Source organism: Coregonus lavaretus (genome assembly GCF_964263955.1).
Source record: "Coregonus lavaretus genome assembly, chromosome: 4".
NCBI classification, from domain to species: Eukaryota; Metazoa; Chordata; class Actinopteri; order Salmoniformes; family Salmonidae; genus Coregonus; species Coregonus lavaretus.
This window is the reverse complement of record NC_139991.1, coordinates 14,794,042-14,816,764: the sequence shown is the minus strand read 5'-3', so window position 1 is coordinate 14,816,764 and position 22,723 is coordinate 14,794,042. Positions and strand designations below refer to the sequence as shown.

The window sequence follows — 22,723 nt, the reverse complement described above, 5'->3', positions numbered from 1 at the left end:
AGGCTTTGTTACTTTGGTCCCAGCTCTCTGCAGGTCATTCACTAGGTCCCCCCGTGTGGTTCTGGGATTTTTGCTCACCGTTCTTGTGATCATTTTGACCCCACGGGGTGAGATCTTGCGTGGAGCCCCAGATCGAGGGAGATTATCAGTGGTCTTGTATGTCTTCCATTTCCTAATAATTGCTCCCACAGTTGATTTCTTCAAACCAAGCTGCTTACCTATTGCAGATTCAGTCTTCCCAGCCTGGTGCAGGTCTACAATTTTGTTTCTGGTGTCCTTTGACAGCTCTTTGGTCTTGGCCATAGTGGAGTTTGGAGTGTGACTGTTTGAGGTTGTGGACAGGTGTCTTTTATACTGATAACAAGTTCAAACAGGTGCCATTAATACAGGTAACGAGTGGAGGACAGAGGAGCCTCTTAAAGAAGAAGTTACAGGTCTGTGAGAGCCAGAAATCTTGCTTGTTTGTAGGTGACCAAATACTTATTTTCCACCATAATTTGCAAAAAAATTCATTAAAAATCCTACAATGTGATTTTCTGGATTTTTTTCCCTCAATTTGTCTGTCATAGTTGACGTGTACCTATAATGAAAATTACAGGCCTCTCTCATCTTTTTAAGTGGGAGAACTTGCACAATTGGTGACTAAATACTTTTTTTCCCCACTGTAAATTCTAATTCCATTCTTTTCCACAGGGAATAAGGACGGAGGGGAAAGGTAAGCTATTGCATACCGGGGCCTTATATAAATAGCCCGAAGGGTGAGGAGACTGAGGTGAGAGGTTCAGATGGAGCACTGGTTCCCTGAGGTTCCCTGCACTGCACATAAATGAAATGCCCTGCCACACACAGTCAATCAAGTACGCACATAAATACAAACAAACATGTATGGTCACGCTCATGCACGCACGCACAGACATACTCAACAACAAAAAAAATACACACACACACACACACACACACACAAAACACGAGCACGCAAAACACAAGCATACAAAACATGATCACACACACACACACAAACATTGACTCACACCCACATTAGGCAGGCAGAGCCAGCATTAATATTCTGCTGGTTGATTGACTAGCTCCAGCTGGAGATGTGGAGACCGCCTGGGTCCTTGGGATCGATACACAGGTAGGCAGGTCAGGCAGGCAGGTCAGCCAGGCAGAGCAGCCAGGCAGAGCAGCCAGGGATCATCTGACAGGACCAGCCATCCAGGCCTTTTAAATCCCCTATGTCCCTTAGCCTCAGCATCACAGAGACCAGGCCTCCACAGAACCACCGCACAGAGACACCGCAGCGCACTGAGGCTAACCACCATGGCTATTACGCTCTTCCTGTCTGGCACACCGCACACACCCCTGGGTGTTCCCCCGGCCCGCATGCTGAGAGCACATGTGGTGATATAATCAATTCACCACGTCTCTTGCGCCCTCACTCATACAGACCTCACACCAGCAAAAAACATGCTAAAACATATAAATACTGTACTGCACACACTGCTGATATGCTGGCCCACTGATATGCCTGCCTGCGTGACCATATCATTACCACTGAACTTACCTGTAGGGAATTGCCTTGGTATTATCAGTCACTAACACATGGGCCTGTGCCATACGTTACAGTATGAAGGGAGCTGCCTGTACGGCACTATAACCAAGGTTCAATACCATAAGGAGATGGCAGAGGTGAGTCTGAGTTACGTATGCAGGTTCACCAATGAGAGCTTGAAGCCCTGTGATACAGAAGCCCCAGCGGTAAGAGCACTATCTGTGGACCACAGCTTAGCGTAGGAGTGCTAAGTGCAGTGTGTCCTACCTCCTGTACCTTCACTTTATTTTCCCCGTTCCCTCTGCTCCTTCTTTTTCATTGACCCAGATCTTCATTCCATTCCTCTAACCCATAACCCACTTGCCACTATTTGCTTCTATTTTTCAGCCATTTTATCCTCTGCCTCTACAGTATGTATTTTCTATAGTCCTTTCCTTCCACATCCATTCATGTATTTGACTTCCATCCCTCTATCATCTCTTTAAGTATTGAAGGGTAAATGAAGAGCATGAGGCCCCAGTAGAGAGAGCAGACAGTCTGCGCATCATCACTCATTTCTGTCAGTCTACCTGCCTTCTCCCCATGCCCCTAGCCACAGAATAAATACACTTTAAATCACAATAATAAATTTTAAATTCATAATGCCAAACAGTCGGTTTCTGAGTGGATAGATTATTGTAAGTATCTAAAGCCACCTAAATCTGAATAATCCGTCTGAGTTTGTGTTTGATCTGAGGGTGGATACTGGGTAACAAGGGATTGTCTTTGGGTTGAACTTGATTGAATCACACACTGGCTTTGTCCTGCACTGTACTTTATTACTGTTAAATGAGGAGTCCTGGGAATATCCCAGCCAGGGCTGGCCCAGCCACTCTCCCTACAGTACAATATATCTAACCTATACCCCGAGCGTCTCCCTCAGTCAGTGTAGACACAGCTCTGGCCTTACACTCCCCTTCTGATTGGCTCAGCCTCCAGGCAGGCAGCTGTTGGCGCTTTTCCTCAGTTCAGCTTGTTAGATGACCTTCTCAGGGAGAGGTGTCTGGTGCAGACACAGATGCTCTTCAGCCCACAGAGCAGCTCCAGCAAAGGGGTCAGAGGACAACCCTAAACCACTGCATGCTGGCACACCCATGGGTGTTGAATCCCAGATCTGGTCTTTAAATAAATCCAAGTCATCTTTAAATAGCATTGACCACAACATGGAGGCTCCACATCCACACAGATAACAAACATGAATGGGAGAAAGGAAATTGAATAGAGGTTGGGGATTATTGAACAATAAACAAACTGTTTGGAAAGAGAGAGGGCTTTCTGACACTCTGGTTCTTTTGACTGTAGTCCTTGTGGGCTGATTGATCTATGCTATTGCCCTTATAACTGTGTCCTGTCAGAGAGAGAGAGAAGTGAGGGAAGAGTGTTCTGCTTCTCAAAGTGACTATTGTATTGTTGCTTTTCCATTAGTGGATGATTCCAACAGAACAGGATGCACACTACCTGTCAAAGGTTTTAGAACACCTACTCATTCCAGGGCTTTTCTGTCTTTTTACTATTTTCTACATTGTAGAATAATAGTGAAGACATCAAAACGATGAAATAACACATATAGAATCACGTAGTCAGCAAAAAAGTGTTAAACAAATCAAAGTATATTTTATATTTGAGATTCTTCAAATAGCCACCCTTTGCCTTGATGACAGCTTTGCACTCTCTTGGCATTCTCTCAACCAGCTTCATGAGGTAGTCACCTGGAATGCATTTCAATTAACAGGTGTGCCTTCTTAAAAGTTAATTTGTGGAATTTCTTTCCCTCTTAATGTGTTTGAGCCAATCAGTTGTGTTGTGACAAGGTGTGGGGGGGGGGGGGGGGGGGGGGTATACAGAAGATAGCCCTAATTGGTAAAAGACTAAGTCCATATTATGGCAAGAACAGCTCGAATAAGCAAAGAAAAACAACAGTCCAGTATGATGAAACTGGATCTCATGAGGACCGCCACAGGAATGGAAGACCCAGAGTTACCTCTGCTGCAGAGGACAAGTTCATTAGAGTTACCAGCCTCAGAAATTGCAGCCCAAATAAATGCTTCACAGAGTTCAAGTAACAGACACATCTCAACATCAACTGTTCAGAGGAGACTGTGTGAATCAGGCCTTCATGGTCGAATTGCTGCAAAGAAACCACTACTAAAGGACACCAATAAGAAGAAGAGACTTGCTTGGGCCAAGAAACATGAGCAATGGACATTAGACCGGTGGAAATCTGTCCTTTGGTCTGGAGTCCAAATTGGAGATTTTTGGTTCCAACCACCGTGTCTTTGTGAGACGTGGTGTGGGTGAACGGATGATCTCCGCATGTGTATTTTCCACCGTAAAGCATGGAGGAGGAGGTATTATGGTGTGGGGGTGCTTTGCTGGTGACACTGTCTGTGATGTATTTAAAATTCAAGGCACACTTAGCCAGCATGGCTACCACAGCATTTTGCAGCGATACGCCATCCCATTTGGTTTGGGCTTAGTAGGACTATCATTTGTTTTTCAACAGGACAATGACCCAACACACCTCCAGGCTGTGTAAGGGCTATTTTACCAAGAAGTAGAGTGATGGAGTGCTGCATCAGATGACCTGGCGTCCACAAACCCCTGACTTCAACCAAATTGAGATGGTTTGGGATTAGTGGGACCGCAGATTGAAGGAAAAGCAGCCAACAGGTGCTCAGTAAGACTGTTGGAAGTTGGTTGAGAGAATGCCAAGAGTGTGCAAAGCTGTCATCAAGGCAAAGGTGGATATTTGAAGAATCTCAAATATAAAATATATTTTGTTTTGTTTACCACTTTTTTGGTTACTACATGATTCCATATGTGTTATTTCATATTTTTGATGTCTTCACTATTATATAGAAAATAGTAAAAATAAAGAAAAACCCTTGAATGAGTAGGTGTTCTAAAACTTTTGACCGGTAGAGTAGCTAGATACTCAAATCCTTGAAATCTGCTTTTTTAGACCTGGCTGTTCTATTCCTTGTTGATACCCAGACACACACAGACAATGGAAAGGAAAATACTGCAACAACAACAAAAAAACTGCCAAACGGAACCAAGGCTTTTTAAAAGAAGTGATTATTCACTGAGAAATCTAGCAAATGCTTGAATCAATTACTCTCAGTTATCTGAAAATAATGTCTGTCCTCTAAGCCGTTTCGCGATTTGTCTTTGAAATGGCCTCGTCACTTCCTCGAGACTGCGGGGGAGACATTAGGCCTAATTCAACTCATCTGCCCTGTCCATTCAACAGAACTATCCCCCAGTGTCATCCTTTAGCTGGCCTGCGCTACACTGGCACCAGTCACACCTTGGACTGGACCAACATGGGCAGGTCCAAATCACTTAATTAGCAAAGTAATGCTGGTGTCTATCAGTTCAGTTCTCAGATGTTGAACAATGAGACTGACTGGGTCATGGTTTAATGTCTAGTCTGTCTTGTTCCTGCTGTACTAGGTTGTGTATAAAGACCACTTTACAGTGTAGGTGTGTGCTTACAATTTTCAGCTCAGTATGACATTAATTGTTACTCTGGCTGGTTAGGTGATTATGCTATGTGGGATAATACGAAACATCACATTCCATAGGTAATACAGTATAGTTTTGTATTGAGGAATGAGGCTACCTTCATTAGAGAAATTATGTCATTGTGTTGAAGCTTTTCTGATGAAGGGGACCTGACTGAGCGACACAGAATATGGCAATGACACCTCTGCCTCCAAGCCTCTTGTATCCACCCACACACACAGACGTACACACAGAACCTTCCCTACAGATCTTTGTTAAGAACTCCATTCTTTCACCCTCCTCTTCTCTGAGCCGTTGAAACTTTATCTCGGATGTATAGCTCGGTTCTTTTTAATCAAATCTCTTTTATTTTCTAAGGAAAACAAGCCTCCCTCTTTTCCTCCTCTCTTCCAACCTCCTATAAAGAGCAGAGCAACAAAGCCCTCAGTTTCTTAGCAAACAAACTAATAACCCTCTACCCATCATGCCTTTCTCCAGCAGGAAATACGCTGTGTCAACATTATCAGGCCGGGCGGTGAGATAACCTCTGGTGAGATGGGCGACAGGGCTATTATTTGGGAAAACACAGAAGCCAGGCTTCAATTAAACCCCTGGGGCTACAGCCCTGAAAGGGCCTCTCAGCCACACACACCACTCTGACCAATAGCACACCACAGTCCAGTCACTCAGACCTGCTACTGCAGCACAGAGATCATGATCTCCAAGTATAGAGAGGAAGTCTGTATTCAACTCCATTCCCAATAGAACAACTGTCATGGCTGGCGGCCCACCAAATCTGCACTATTGCCAGAATGCCTATATAAGACAGCTGGCGGCTGTCCACATTGGACTTACCTGAGGCGTTCTTCAGGTAGCCGTTGGAGTCCACAGTAGTGTAGCTGACGTATGGTCCAGGCTGGTTCACACCAAATGGCTGCAAGGTCAAACACACACAGCATTAGAGTAGAACACACATATTAGTGATTACTGAAAAAACAGATCTCCCACCATGTAATTCTCAACACAGACACCCAAGTCTGACACCGACATCTGTCCAACTTCCATGACTCGCCTCAGAGGTTTTGGCTGTGTGTACAGAGCATGTGCAAACCATCCCTGACCTTTCTGAAGCCAAGGGGGATCTGGGCACAAACCCCCAGCAGCTCTGGGAAGCTCTGCTCTGAGTCCTCTGGGTGAAATAAAGCACAGGTCTAAGCCCTGGCTGGCTGGGTCCCAGCAGACAGAGGACAGGCTACAGTGAGCCTGACATAGCAGCCAGCTCCATCACATCCTCTGCATTATTCAGTCCTCCCCACTGCTCCTGGTAATCCCTCAAAATGGTAATGAACAGCACAATGTGGCGAATCGGAGATGAATTTTTTAACGGATCGAGGAAAATGAAAATGTTCCCCCAAACGTGAATTAGGCCTATGCTATGTAGCTTTCTCTGTATCTTCAAGGGAGGACTGGGGAAAGTTTAGGCCTGAACAGAACGATCATAAATGAAGTTACGTCACCTTATGATTTAGAGCCTAGAGTAATCTTCTGGATGGGTTACCATAGATACAGTCACCGATGCAGTACAACCTCTGAGCAGATTTTGAAAGGTCCTTCTCATTTTGGTAGCCATTTAAAGATATGTACTGAATTTATTCAAAAAAAGGACAACTGATTTTATTCTCAAATTGTTGCACTCCAAAGCCACATAAATGGTAGACCTCATGATACACAAGTTATCACTAAAATGGCTTGGAATGAAATCCACTGCCCTAACAGACTATAGTGTAGCCCTGTACTGAATCAAGGCTGCTTGGTAAAGTGCATTCACAATTCTTGACCCACCCAACCGTTTCTCTGGGTTTCCTGTCTGAGAGAGTCCTGACCTCTGTGACCTTCATCAGCTCTACAGTGTACTGTGTAGGGCTGGGAATTGCCAGGGACCTCACGACATGATATTATCACGATACTTTGGTGCTGATAAGATACACTGAGTGTACAAAACATGAGGAACACCTGCTCTTTGTATGACAGACTGACCAGGTGAATCCAGGTCAAAGCTATGATCCCTTATTGATGTCACCTGTTAAATCCACTTCAATCAGTGTAGATGAATGGGAGGAGACAGGTTAAACAAGGATTTTTAAGGCTTGAGACAATTGAGACATGTATTGTGCATGTGTGCCATTCAGAGGGTGAATGGGCAAGACAAAATATTGAAGTGGCTTTGAACGGGGTATGGTAGTAGGTGCCAGGTTTGAGTGTGTCAAGAACTGCAACGCTGTTGGATTTTTCACGCTCAACAGTTTCCCATGTGTATCAAGAACGGTCCACCACCCAAAGGACATTCAGCCAACTTGACACAACTATGGGAAGCACTGGAGTCAACATGAGCCAGCATCCATGTGGAACACATTGACACCTTGTAGAGGGGGTGCAACTCTATATTAGGAAGGTGTTCCTAATGTTTTGTACACTCAGCACATGTATTGCGATTCTCACGATTCTCACAATTCTATATGTACAGTGAGGAAAAAAAGTATTTAGTCAGCCACCAATTGTGCAAGTTCTCCCACTTAAAAAGATGAGAGAGGCCTGTAATTTTCATCATAGGTACACGTCAACTATGAAAATCCAGAAAATCACATTGTAGGATTTTTAATGAATTTATTTGCAAATTATAGTGGAAAATAAGTATTTGGTCAATAACAAAAGTTTGTCAATACTTTGTTATATACCCTTTGTTGGCAATGACACAGGTCAAACGTTTTCTGTAAGTCTTCACAAGGTTTTCACACACTGTTGCAGGTATTTTGGCCCATTCTTCCATGCAGATCTCCTCTAGAGCAGTGATGTTTTGAGGCTGTCGCTGGGCAACACGGACTTTCAACTCCCTCCAAAGATTTTCTATGGGGTTGAGATCTGGAGACTGGCTAGGCCACTCCAGGACCTTGAAATGCTTCTTACGAAGCCACTCCTTCGTTGCCCGGGCGGTGTGTTTGGGATCATTGTCATGCTGAAAGACCCAGCCACGTTTCATCTTCAATGCCCTTGCTGATGGAAGGAGGTTTTCACTCAAAATCTCACGATACATGGCCCCATTCATTCTTTCCTTTACACGGATCAGTCGTCCTGGTCCCTTTGCAGAAAAACAGCCCCAAAGCATGATGTTTCCACCCCCATGCTTCACAGTAGGTATGGTGTTCTTTGGATGCAACTCAGCATTCTTTGTCCTCCAAACACGACGAGTTGAGTTTTTACCAAAAAGTTATATTTTGGTTTCATCTGACCATATGACATTCTCCCAATCCTCTTCTGGATCATCCAAATGCACTCTAGCAAACTTCAGACGGGCCTGGACATGTACTGGCTTAAGCAGGGGGACATGTCTGGCACTGCAGGATTTGAGTCCCTGGCGGCGTAGTGTGTTACTGATGGTAGGCTTTGTTACTTTAGTCCCAGCTCTCTGCAGGTCATTCACTAGGTCCCCCCGTGTGGTTCTGGGATTTTTGCTCACCGTTCTTGTAATCATTTTGACCCCACGGGGTGAGATCTTGCGTGGAGCCCCAGATCGAGGGAGATTATCAGTGGTCTTGTATGTCTTCCATTTCCTAATAATTGCTCCCACAGTTGATTTCTTCAAACCAAGCTGCTTACCTATTGCAGATTCAGTCTTCCCAGCCTGGTGCAGGTCTACAATTTTGTTTCTGGTGTCCTTTGACAGCTCTTTGGTCTTGGCCATAGTGGAGTTTGGAGTGTGACTGTTTGAGGTTGTGGACAGGTGTCTTTTATACTGATAACAAGTTCAAACAGGTGCCATTAATACAGGTAACGAGTGGAGGACAGAGGAGCCTCTTAAAGAAGAAGTTACAGGTCTGTGAGAGCCAGAAATCTTGTTTGTTTGTAGGTGACCAAATACTTATTTTCCACCATAATTTGCAAATAAATTCGTAAAAAATCCTACAATGTGATTTTCTGGATTTTTTTTCTCAATTTGTCTGTCATAGTTGACGTGTACCTATGATGAAAATTACAGGCCTCTCTCATCTTTTTAAGTGGGAGAACTTGCACAATTGGTGGATGACAAATACTTTTTTTCCCCACTGTATTGCGATTCGATAATGTGATAATTTTGCTATTGGATGTTCAAACATATTGCTCACCATATGTCTGCTGGAGAAAACAAGTTTTGATCAGTCATGGAAATAAGTGCTGAAAACAAATTGGCTCCCTATTTCAAATCAAATCAAATCAAATTGTATTGGTCACATGCGCCGAATACAACAGGTGCAGACATTACAGTGAAATGCTTACTTACAGCCCTTAACCAACAGTGCATTTATTTTTAACAAAAAAAGTAAAAATAAAACAACAACAAAAAAAGTGTTGAGAAAAAAAGATCAGAAGTAAAATAAAATAACAGTAGGGAGGCTATATATACAGGGGGGTACCGGTGCAGAGTCAATGTGCGGGGGCACCGGCTAGTTGAGATAGTTGAAGTAATATGTACATGTGGGTAGAGTTGAAGTGACTATGCATAAATAATTAACAGAGTAGCAGCAGCGTAAAAAGGATGGGGTGGGGGGGCATGCAAATAGTCCGGGTAGCCATGATTAGCTGTTCAGGAGTCTTATGGCTTGGGGGTAGAAGCTGTTGAGAAGTCTTTTGGACCTAGACTTGGCACTCCGGTACCGCTTGCCGTGCGGTAGCAGGGAGAACATTCTATGACTAGGGTGGCTGGAGTCTTTGACAATTTTGAGGGCCTTCCTCTGACACCGCCTGGTATAGAGGTCCTGGATGGCAGGAAGCTTGGCCCCAGTGATGTACTGGGCCGTACGCACTACCCTCTGTAGTGCCTTGCGGTCGGAGGCCAAGCAGTTGCCATACCAGGCGGTGATGCAACCAGTCAGGATGCTCTCGATGGTGCAGCTGTAGAATTTTTTGAGGATCTGAGGACCCATGCCAAATCTTTTCAGTCTCCTGAGGGGGAATAGGCTTTGTCGTGCCCTCTTCACGACTGTCTTGGTGTGTTTGGACCATGATAGTTTGTTGGTGATGTGGACACCAAGGAACTTGAAGCTCTCAACCTGTTCCACTACAGCCCCGTCGATGAGAATGGGGGCGTGCTCAGTCCTCTTTTTTTTCCTGTAGTCCACAATCATCTCCTTTGTCTTGGTCACGTTGAGGGAGAGGTTGTTGTCCTGGCACCACACGGCCAGGTCTCTGACCTCCTCCCTATAGGCTGTCTCATCGTTGTCGGTGATCAGGCCTACCACTGTTGTGTCGTCGGCAAACTTAATGATGGTGTTGGAGTCGTTCCTGGCCATGCAGTCATGGGTGAACAGAGAGTACAGGAGGGGACTGAGCACACACCCCTGAGGGGCCCCCGTGTTGAGGATCAGTGTGGCAGATGTGTTGTTACCTACCCTTACCACCTGGGGGCGGCCCGTCAGGAAGTCCAGGATCCAGTTGCAGAGGGAGGTGTTTAGTCCCAGGATGCTTAGCTTAGTGATGAGCTTAGAGGGCACTATGGTGTTGAATGCTGAGCTGTAGTCAATGAATAGCATTCTCACGTAGGTGTTCCTCTTGTCCAGGTGGGAAAGGGCAGTGTGGAGTGCAATAGAGATTGCATCATCTGTGGATCTGTTGGGGCGGTATGCAAATTGGAGTGGGTCTAGGGTTTCTGGGATAATGCTGTTGATGTGAGCCATGACCAGCCTTTCAAAGCACTTCATGGCTACAAACGTCAGTGCTGCGGGTCGGTAGTCATTTAGGCAGGTTATCTTAGAGTCCTTGGGCACGGGGACTATGGTGGTCTGCTTGAAACATGTTGGTATTACAGACTCAGTCAGGGACATGTTGAAAATTTCAGTGAAGACACTTGCCAGTTGGTCAGCACATGCTCGGAGTACACGTCCTGGTAATCCGTCTGGCCCTGCGGCCTTGTGAATGTTGACCTGCTTAAAAGTCTTACTCACATCGGCTACGGAGAGCGTGATCACATAGTCATCCGGAACAGCTGGTGCTCTCATGCATGCTTCAGTGTTGCTTGCCTCGAAGCGAGCATAGAAGTGGTTTAGCTCGTCTGGTAGGCTTGTGTCACTGGGCAGCTCGCGGCTGTGCTTCCCTTTGTAGTCTGTAATAGTTTTCAAGCCCTGCCACATCCGACGAGCGTCAGAGCCAGTGTAGTACGATTCAATCTTACCCCTGTATTGACTCTTTGCCTGTTTGATGGTTCGTCGGAGGGCATAGCGGGATTTCTTATAAGCGTCCGGGTTAGAGTCCCGTTCCTTGAAAGCGGCAGCTCTACCCTTTAGCTCAGTGCGGATGTTTCCTGTAATCCATGGCTTCTGATTGGGGTATGTACGTACGGTCACTGTGGGGACGACATCATCGATGCACTTATTGATGAAGCCAGTGACTGATGTGGTGTACTCCTCAATGCTGTCTGAAGAATCCCGGAACATGTTCCAGTCTGTGCTAGCAAAACAGTCCTGTAGCTTAGCATCTGCGTCATCTGACCACTTTTTTATTAACCGAGTCACTGGTGCTTCCTGCTTTAGTTTTTGCTTTTAAGCAGGAATCAGGAGGATAGAGTTATGGTCAGATTTGCCAAATGGAGGGCGAGGGAGAGCTTTGTATGCGTCTCTGTGTGTGGAGTAAAGGTGGTCTAGAGTTTTTTTTCCTCTGGTTGCACATTTAACATGCTGGTATAAATTAGGTAGAACGTATTTAAGTTTCCCTGCATTAAAGTCCCCGGCCAGAACATGGAGAACAAGCTAAGAAGGAAACATACTGGAGTTCTGGTTCAAGTACAGCCAACTAGCGCAAAAATAATATTGCGATATTGTCAAAACCATACATCGTCAAAAATAATATTCCGATATGTAACTATCTATTTTTTCACCCATCACCAGTACTGTGGGGAGACGATTCTCTCAGCATGCCGCAGGGTGGGGCTCTGCGGAGCGGGAAATGACTGAGTGGTCATATGGAGGCTGTATTATCTCTTCATTATGGGCCGATGACACCTAATGAAGAGAGCTTTCTGTCTGCCTAGGCTCTGTTTTAACAGCCTAATGAAAAGCTATAGCAGCCTATTGGAGTGTGCAGCTAGGCTCCCACACAGACAGACCCTCCCACACAGTACTGTACTATACATGGTCTGTAGTTTCATCAGACTGAACAGTTGTACTGTACTGGGATTGGAAATTGAACAAAAGTTCTGTGGTAACTAAAGGGAAAGGAGGTGGATAGTGATAGAGGCCGAGACAATAGGTGGGAAGACAGACAGACAGACAGACAGAAGAGGGTTAGAGTGATAGATGTGAGGGACTTAAGGAGGAGGTGAGCAGTGAAAACAGCTCAAAGCTCCAGACATGGGCTCGATCAATCACCCGGCTGAGTCAGGCAATGGGGGGTGAGTGTGAGCGGACACACAGTGGAGAGGCAAACAACCCAAACAAAAACATTACGACAGGACCAGCACCAAGCCTGTCTGTCACTAGCTCTGGGGATGAGGGACTATCACATTTTACATTTACATTTCAGTCATTTAGCAGATGCTCTTACAGGACCAAGATGGCCTGAATGACAAGTTACAAGATAAGCCTTTTCACTTTCTCAAAATATTTCTATAAATTGTATCTTTCAATTTCAATACCTCCACTGTATCTCTTTGGCTATCTTTTTCATTGTGTTATAATGCACACACATGCACAGAAACACTAGTCTTACCTTGACGTTTCCCGGGCAGTCGTTAGAACAGAGTCCACTGAGCACTGAGGAGGAGAAAAGGAAGATCGATTAGCTAGCAACAGGGACTTTATTTGTCCTACACAATCCCAAACAGTGTGGGAGTTGTCTGTGACTAACAACACGGCTAAATGAGTTAGATACTGTATGGTTAATGACGTCATCCCTGTTGGAAAACCCAGACTTGGTATACTTAAGATAGACCTGCAGTGCATATATTGTTTTACTGTGGATGCTTATTAATGGGGAAGCTAAACAAATGCACTCATTGCATATAAGTGCGAGAGAGGAAATAAGTGCGAGAGAGAAAAAAAAGAAAAGTAATTGGAAGTAAAATGAACACAGAAAATAAATGTGCTCACTAATAAGCTGCAGGGGAAGTATATAAGTATTTGTGTGCATATGGAGCAGCAAGAACAAAATCCTGAATTCTTAATCAGCAATGAGAGGAATTAATATATTAGCATACTAATTGGCTGGCGCTGGTGATTTGCACATTGAAGTTGAGCTGCTGAATACTGCTTTAATTAAGATCTCCCATCATGCATCCTGTGTACTGCTGCACACTGACTGACTGACTGACTGCACTCCTTAATGCAGATAAACAAACAACCCCATTCAAAGTAAACACATGAATGTCCTTACTCTTTAGAGCTACTAGGCCTAGTCTCAGAGAGACCGACCGTCACTGTTGGACCGTGTAGCCTACTGTACGGAACTGAAGGACGTGTCTGACATTGGAATGAGATGAGGCCCTTTGACCTCCACGTGGAGCCATTCGTTGAGTTCGGGGGTTATACCTCTGGGTACATGTGCTGCTGCTGATTTCATCGGTTACAGCCCTAATCAAGACATGAGAATGCAGATATCTATCTGATCAAACACTGACCTGGGCCCGGTTTCCCAAAAGCATCTTAAGGCTAAGTTCATTGTTAGAACCATTGAGCTCAATTGTTTTAACGATGAACTTAGCCTTAAGATGCTTTTGGGAAACCGGGCCCTGGGATCAGGTCTAACACCTGTCAACAGTGTGCAGAGGACAGAGCAGATCAATAGATCATAAAATGTTGGGCCTTTACACCCAGAAGGGTGTTTCTGTCTGCTAGGGTTGAACTAATCTCATATAGCTAAAGCTACCTTCTCCAAATTCATTTTGATTTCTGGAAAAAATACAAACAACTTAACTTGTATTACTATTCTCACCAAGTTCCCAGAGCGCCAAGTTAATTCCAATCCACACTGACCCATGGCGTTGAGGTTGGATTAGAAACCCTTCTCTTTCCAATGGATCATAACAAAGACGTGATCCCTAGTCACTAGTGGAGCCATTATGAACAGCAGCTAGTGCAACACCTTCTCTGGCTTGTTTAAAGGACTATGGGGACTGTGAGCATGTCGTGTCGTGTCGTAAATTGGTTAGTAGAATGGGTAAATCCAATCAATGGCGCTGACATAGAGACTCCATAAAGTGCCTGACGCAGGCAGTGATGCGTGGCTCAGGGACAGAGACAGACGGGAAGTCAGTGACTGTGCCTCGCCGCTGTCCTTCACGACTCACTGGCCCTGCTACTACTGCTCAGGATGTGGATGCTTCTCTGTGTGCTTGGATAGACAACTCTCCCTCTCTGACTCTCACAGAGCAACCCCCCTGCCTTCTAAGAACCCAGTCTTTATTTACAGCTCTCGCTTTTTCTCTTCTGTTGTCATTCATTAAACTCGTATGCAACAGGTACCAAGTAAGGGTCACATATGGACCTTGGACCGATAACACAGTAAGTATTCAGGGTTTATCCAGAAATCCACAACTGTGCACAACTCTACTCTGTTGGATAGAGCTACAGTGGGGGAAAAATGTATTTAGTCAGCCACCAATTGTGCAAGTTCTCCCACTTAAAAAGATGAGAGAGGCCTGTAATTTTCATCATAGGTACACGTCAACTATGACAGACAAATTGAGAAAAAAAATCCAGAAAATCACATTGTAGGATTTTTTATGAATTTATTTGCAAATTATGGTGGAAAATAAGTATCTGGTCACCTACAAACAAGCAAGATATCTGGCTCTCACAGACCTGTAACTTCTTCTTTAAGAGGCTCCTCTTTCCTCCACTCGTTACCTGTATTAATGGCACCTGTTTGAACTTGTTATCAGTATAAAAGACACCTGTCCACAACCTCAAACAGTCACACTCCAAACTCCACTATGGCCAAGACCAAAGAGCTGTCAAAGGACACCAGAAACAAAATTGTAGACCTGCACCAGGCTGGGAAGACTGAATCTGCAATAGGTAAGCAGCTTGGTTTGAAGAAATCAACTGTGGGAGCAATTATTAGGAAATGGAAGACATACAAGACCACTGATAATCTCCCTCGATCTGGGGCTCCACGCAAGATCTCACCCCGTGGGGTCAAAATGATCACAAGAACGGTGAGCAAAAATCCCAGAACCACAGGGGGGGACCTAGTGAATGACCTGCAGAGAGCTGGGACCAAAGTAACAAAGCCTACCATCAGTAACACACTACGCCGCCAGGGACTCAAATCCTGCAGTGCCAGACGTGTCCCCCTGCTTAAGCCAGTACATGTCCAGGCCCGTCTGAAGTTTGCTAGAGTGCATTTGGATGATCCAGAAGAGGATTGGGAGAATGTCATATGGTCAGATGAAACCAAAATATAACTTTTTGGTAAAAACTCAACTCGTCGTGTTTGGAGGACAAAGAATGCTGAGTTGCATCCAAAGAACACCATACCTACTGTGAAGCATGGGGGTGGAAACATCATGCTTTGGGGCTGTTTTTCTGCAAAGGGACCAGGACGACTGATCCGTGTAAAGGAAAGAATGAATGGGGCCATGTATCGTGAGATTTTGATTGAAAACCTCCTTCCATCAGCAAGGGCATTGAAGATGAAACGTGGCTGGGTCTTTCAGCATGACAATGACCCCAAACACAGCAACGAAGGAGTGGCTTCGTAAGAAGCATTTCAAGGTCCTGGAGTGGCCTAGCCAGTCTTCAGATCTCAACCCCATAGAAAATCTTTGGAGGGAGTTGAAAGTCCGTGTTGCCCAGCGACAGCCCCAAAACATCACTGCTCTAGAGGAGATCTGCATGGAGGAATGGGCCAAAATACCAGCAACAGTGTGTGAAAACCTTGTGAAGACTTACAGAAAACTTTTGACCTGTGTCATTGCCAACAAAGGGTATATAACAAAGTATTGAGAAACTTTTGTTATTGACCAAATACTTATTTTCCACCATAATTTGCAAATAAATTCATTAAAAATTTTACAATGTGATTTTCTGGATTTTATTTTCTCATTTTGTCTGTCATAGTTGACGTGTACCTATGATGAAAATTACAGGCCTCTCTCATCTTTTTAAGTGGGAGAACTTGCACAATTGGTGGCTGACTAAATACTTTTTTCCCCCACTCTATTTGTCAGAGGGAGCTGCGACAAGGGTGATTTCAATGCTGACGGCAGCTCCCCAGCAGGACTTGTCCACTGAGGTGGAGGATGAAATGGACTGTCAGTGTATTCTGCCTGTGTATGTCTGGGCCTGTCTACTAGTGTGTGTGTGTGTGTGTGTGTGTTCTTTGTGTGTACAGATGTAGGATCTTAATTTGATCCAGTTTGCTCCAGCAGGAAAATAATCCTACAGCAACAGGAAATGTGAATTATTATGTGGATTATAATTAATGGACATTTTTGTAGGGGTTGATACATTTTCCGTGGAAATTACAAACTTTAGAAGCCTTTTTAAAACTAAAATACACTACGTTTGCATTTAAACATTAAAGACCTGTTAAAAAATGTAATTTTATTTTTGTGGATTTAGCTAATAATGTGCTTCTTTAATGCCAGGGCTTAGTGCAAGAGCTTCATATAGCCTATAGTAGAGATAATGCAGACTTTTGTTAATCCACTGCACACTATGACCTCTTCATGAGGGCTTTACAGAATAGCCAATAGACATTCACTGAGGCATTTGGCGAGACGGCTTTGGGGTTTGTTCCTTTAATGTCTATGCATGCGAGAGACCATGCAGCAGAATGAGAACTTAGCTATCTCAGTTGCTGGCTGTCGCCATTAGTTAGGTGGGATTTCTTGTGGTGTTAGGATTTATGTCATACTGCGATCATGCTGTAATGTTTTAGGAGGTGGCATGTACTTTGCCGCCAGGGCGGTGCATGGGCTGTAGACAGAGCACACATATCAGACAGATGGGTTGATAAGGGACTGAGTGTCCGGTTCATCGTTCCGCCTCATTGAGCAGCACACCAGCATGGCTTGGAGGAAATAACATAATGCGGGCGCGCACGCGCACACACACACACACACACACACACACACACACACACACACACACACACACACACACACACACACAGGTGAGGCCAGATGTCTGAGCCATCTCTGACATCTTAATGAGAGCTGTGGGAGATGCCCTCTCTCTGTTCTTGGCTGCATCAGTTTCACCTGAAATCAGACAGTACCATCATTCAGGGCTGCATGGTGCTGCTGATGTGCTCTGAATGAGACTCTGTTCCAGGACTATAGAGCGGAGCTAACAGTACAGCAGGGTACTGTAGTGTACATGCATGGGAGCCTATAGCTGAACTGGGTTGACAACTGCCTTCCCAGGCCTAACTACTGTCAAAGCATGTTCAAATCCTCCACCAGTCCAGTCCAGTCCCTCCAGATCCTACCCCGGAGACGCTGTCTGACGGCTCTCACATTTAAATCGCCTCCGTATCATCATCATAAAAAGAGATAAAACCATAGGGAACCATGGAAACCAAGCCAACGTCACAAGAAAAGAAGAGCCATTCCAAGCTGTGGGCTGGCTGCCTCTTGACAGGGGGAAGCCACATGTCATGTCACCACACCACGCCAGCAGCTACAAATGCAATCAATGAGCAGTCTTACACTGACAGCTGAGCACTCCGAGATGTTGCTTTCTTTTTCCTCAGGCCTAATCTGGGCCGGCGTTGACCATAGGCTTCACGTCTGCCAGACAGGGAGTGACACACAATTACAATGACATTTTAGTCATTTAGCAGACTCTCTTCTCCAGAGCGATTTACAGGAGCAATTAGGGTTAAGTGCCTTGCTCAAGGGCACATTGGCAGATGTTTTACCTAGTCGGCACGGGGATTTGAATCAGCGACCTTTCGGTTTCTGGCCCAACGCACTTAACTGCTAGGCTACCTGCCGCCACACACACAATACACACACAATCATAAAGCATGCACGCACACACACATGCACACACACACAGTCATTCTACCCGCTTCCACTTGTATTTTACTATTACTCGTCTTCCGGATGACCACCTGCTCATAGCGGAGTAATCCACGAAGGAAGTGTGTGCGTGTGTGTGCGCGTGTGCATGATGTCAATCACCTCCCAGACGGATTTGAAGTCTAGTTATCTGTCATGTTAGACTGATCTAATGGTAAGTCATAGTCATACCTCGCCTGCTGCTCTGACATCATTCAACTACCTTTGTTTGAGGCTTATTTGAAGGACGAGCTTTAGCTGTCAATCATCTGCAGGCTGCAGATGTGAAATGAAATATTCCATCTGTGCTCCCAGAGATGCATTATATATGAGGGTGGTGGAGTAGTCAGAAGACCTTTAAGACCAAAATGAATGGATGACTACTGGACATGGGAGAAAAGTTTCCTTCTGCAAAATGGTAACCCTGGAAATACTTTCAAAGTTGTGTCAGATTGACGGCTATTGTAAAACTGGAGAGAGGAAATACAATAATCGATAGTTCTATCCTATATCCTTGGTGTGCGTCCTATGTGAGTTTCATTCTGTATACTTTAATTCACCACGCAATATTACACACCAAACGCAGAAACAACCAATAAACCAGCAGAAAAACCTCCAGAAATATGGACTCATATCTTCAAATTCCAAAAGAGAGTGGAGAGCAATGTCTCTGAAAGCTCCCTCATCTGTTGAGCTGAATTGAAATGTGAGTGAGGGCGGTTACTTCCTGACTGACAGCTTGGCAGAGGCGGAGAGAAAAGGGAAAGGAGGATGTGTACTGGACTGATCAAAGCCTGCAGATGTTCCTCAATGTAGCGAATCTGCATCCTAACTAGAGAGGAGGAGAACGTAATCAGCTCACATAGTTCTGTCTGTATGTCACTCACACACACAGATATAGACCTGCATGTAGACACACACACCATCTCTGTTACCCTTTTCTAACACTTCCACTTTGACTCTCAATATCTCATTATTTGTATTAATCCTCAGGTATATCATGGGGATTTGACTGCTGAACTAGGCTAGTTCACTGAAGTAAACACTTGTAACATTGAAGGACCAGTGTCACACTACCTAATTCTTCAGTAAAAACAGAGTAATTACACATCTTTGACTTTCTGAGATAGACGGTTCCTGGTCTCCCCTAACGGCTGGGTATCATCTTCCCTTGGCCCCTGTGCGACGCCCAGCGACCTGATCCATCTCAGCTACCTGATTAATTATCCTAATTGAAGGGCCAGTTTGAGTTAACACTGGCCTCAATGAGACAGTAATTAGAGCCAGTTTTATAGGCCAGGAGTCATCAACCTTTTCTTGCCCAGGGACCCCCTCCCAGGCAAACCAGCAACCCAGGTACCCCCATCATACGTTAGCCCCCCAAAAAAGTTTCACGTCTTGTCATCAGGTGAATGATAATTGCAAAGGAGAAGTAATCAACATTTTAATATGAATAGATTTGGTAGATAGTTTTTCATTATTTTGACCTCCCCACATTGTAATTGGAAGAGAAGAAAGGTAACTCCAAACACATCTTCACTAAGAGCAGTTATTTATCTGGTTAAACAAAGTTTAGCCATATGTTGGCAAACATGTATGTCCATGTCAAGAAAGCTTACCAGCAGCCAGCGGCACTGGTAGCCTATTCACCGGTGCTTTTTCAAAGCCTATGTCAGATAATCCAGTGAGTGTAATTGGCTCCAATGAGTGTAATTTGCTCAATATTACGAGTTGAGAAATGAAGTTGACATCATTAGAAATAAAATATTATCCTCTTCTCTACTGTAGGAATGTAATAAAACATTTGTTAATTATGTTGTTGCTAGCGATATTCATAAAAACTATGAAATAAAGTACAAATATATATTTTCGCGGATCCCCTGCAGTACCTCAGCAGACCCCCGGTTGAATACCCCTGTTATAGGCAAATAAAAGAGCGCCATCGGAGCAATGGAGTCAAAAGCATGGCATATCAGTCGGACTCTGCAGTGAGCAGCAGAGCACCGGCCCGTTGACCATAATAGCACCAGAGCCTCAGGAACCAGAGGCGGGCGCCGTTTGAGGATGAGTTTAAAAAGATCAATCCTGGGCGTAGGCTGGGCGCTGAATGCAGCAATTAGCTGCGTCTCTGGGTCCCACCGTGGGCCATATCTTATCATTTCATCCTGTGAGTGACCCAGACTTAAAGTCAATACCACAGCGAGTCAGCTCCATAAGAGCTCAGGGGATCTGACGCCGGCGGAAAACAGCCCGTCACCAGGGGGACCGCCACCGCCTGACGTACAACACACCAACAAGGGGAGGAGGGTGGGGTTGCTCGGGTGTGACTGGCAGCAACAACACCCCATCCATTATTGATTGCATGTTGGTAGAACCCCGGAGACTGTTGTCCGTACTGTTCTTCCATTAGGGCCAGATGAATCACCTGCTCTTCCTCCATCAATGTCCACCTTCTTCAATGTCCAACACTGACAAGTCTGTCAATCAATCCCAACCTGAAATCCCTCATCTGTTCCCATTCCCTCCCTCTCTAACCCCTGACACCATCCCTCTGTTCACCACAACAACACAGTCAGAATGTGAGTGAACCCCAGCCAATCTTCTCTCTACACACAAACACAGCTTACCTACCCATAATCCTTCTAAACACCTCCACCATTACTATGTTCACAGGCTTTCTTCCTGCTGAGGGCTGGAGGGAAGGAAGATGCTGCTCGTGTTTCAAACAGTCACAGCTGAACTGCGAGACAGCAGAGTTCGTTCTGCATGCCCACCAGTGTGTTAGTGTGTGACACCAAGACTGGGTTTTAATGGGAGGATATCCATGCTGCTCCGAGCGCTCTTGCAGATAGGGGGAATATGTTCGAGTAATAGGAGGACGGAGCTCATCTCTCTGGGTTCACAGTGTGCGTCTTCAGAGGCACGCAAACGCAGCGTGCTACTTGACATGTACTGTACGCCACAGCAGGAGCAAGAGGGTCCAGGCAGCCTGGGAGCAGTTTGAGATTCATAGTTAATTACCAGAGTGCTTCCTTCATCTCCAGCCACTTGACAACTTCAGCACACTCCTGATCTATCAGTGCTTTACTGAATAGAAACAACCAACAGGTCAGAAAAGAGAAGTGGAAAAATCCTACTGGGTCAGTCGTGTGAGACGAGGGAGTGTATATGTGAAAGTTTGTGTGTGCGCAAATGTGGGACTGTCTCCGTGTCTGGGCCTGATGTTGTAGGCAGAGGAGCAGTCATAGCTCAAAAACTAAAGCAGCCCACCAGTGGGGCTGTGAGGGAGAGAGGGGACGACAGAATTAAGGAAAATAAAATAACATGCTGCTTCTCCGTCAATTAAAACCCAGCAGCCAGGATTAAATGGCATAAAATTAGCTTTTTAGAGGACATTTTTCAAAATGTCAGCCATCACTACAGCCACACTGCTACTGTTTCTTATAGGCTGGGGAGGGGAGCCACACAGAGGAATGAGGTGAGGAGTTCAGTTAAAACACCCAAAGGATGCTGGGAGATGCATGCCCTGCAGTCATTCGTGTTTTTATTGATGCGTGTGCTGTTGTCTAATGCAAACTAATAGGGATGTAGCCTGCAGTGCTCAGCGCGTATACACCGCTGACGACTCTAGTCTCAGGGAATGAGGATGTTCTTGTGATATCCTGAAAACAGTCCGATATAAAAACATCCTGTGCTCTTCTTCAGCCTAATGCTGAGAGGAGTGCATAAAAAATACTTTTATGAAAAGTTTTCAAACAGTTCTCAAACTTAACTGTCACAGAAAAGGAATACAATGCATGCATACAAAAGTGGATGTTCACAAACATGGAATGCACACACACACGCTAACTGCAGAAGGTGAAAGAAGACGCGGGAGAAAGTTCCAACTCACCAATCACTTTGACAAAGTATGCGTCGGCTTCAAAGTTGTTCTTCAAAGCGTGGATGACGAAGCCCTCTTTCCCCTCTTCTTTGCTGAGCACGATCATATCTAATATTCCCTGCAAATGAGAAGTGGTAATACATCACAGACAAAAGGAGATGGAGTCAAAGCTTTCTTTGACGGTCTCTTCTGATGTACCACTTCATCCCCGTTATGGACAGAGAACAGATCCTCCATTACAGCAGTTATCTGCACTCCTCTCCCACTCTCTGTCAGGGAATTACAGAGAAAATGAGCCAACTCCCAGAGACAGGAGTGGAATATAGATATAGAGATGGATAACTACTCCCTCCACTGAAACGAGGAGACAGGGCATATTGCACTAGAATACATATCATACATAAATCACACAGCCAAAACAAACACATAGATTATGTAATCTCTAAGTAGGCAAGGCCATCTTGGATGCGGTAATGAAAGAGAGGGATACCGGGAGGCAGGAAGTGATGGGGTTAAGTCAGATCGAGATAGAGCTCTCAGGAAGAAGGACGGGAGGAGTGGAGGAAAACTTTGACTAAATAAGACGTAAGCTGTCCCAGATGGTGAATCTTGGTCAGGATGAAAGCTACGTGTCCATTTAAAGATTTAAAAAGACAACCAGATTTGAGATGCAGCAGAGCCCACTCTCCAAATCTCCTGAAGAGCTGAT

General features: G+C 45.0%; 1 protein-coding gene across 1 annotated transcript in view; it reads right to left on the bottom strand.

The window, feature by feature from the left end:
* The window catches only part of LOC311128684 (T-cell immunomodulatory protein-like), a 125,518-nt gene that overhangs the window by 27,289 nt on the left and 75,506 nt on the right, over window positions 1-22,723 (bottom strand). The window contains exons 12-14 of the mRNA XM_084160895.1: window positions 22,024-22,132; window positions 12,833-12,876; window positions 5,954-6,032 (exon numbers count right to left, since the gene is read on the bottom strand). Of these exons, the coding sequence (XP_084017021.1) occupies window positions 5,954-6,032; window positions 12,833-12,876; window positions 22,024-22,132 (232 nt within the window). The remainder of the gene's footprint in view (window positions 1-5,953; window positions 6,033-12,832; window positions 12,877-22,023; window positions 22,133-22,723) is intronic.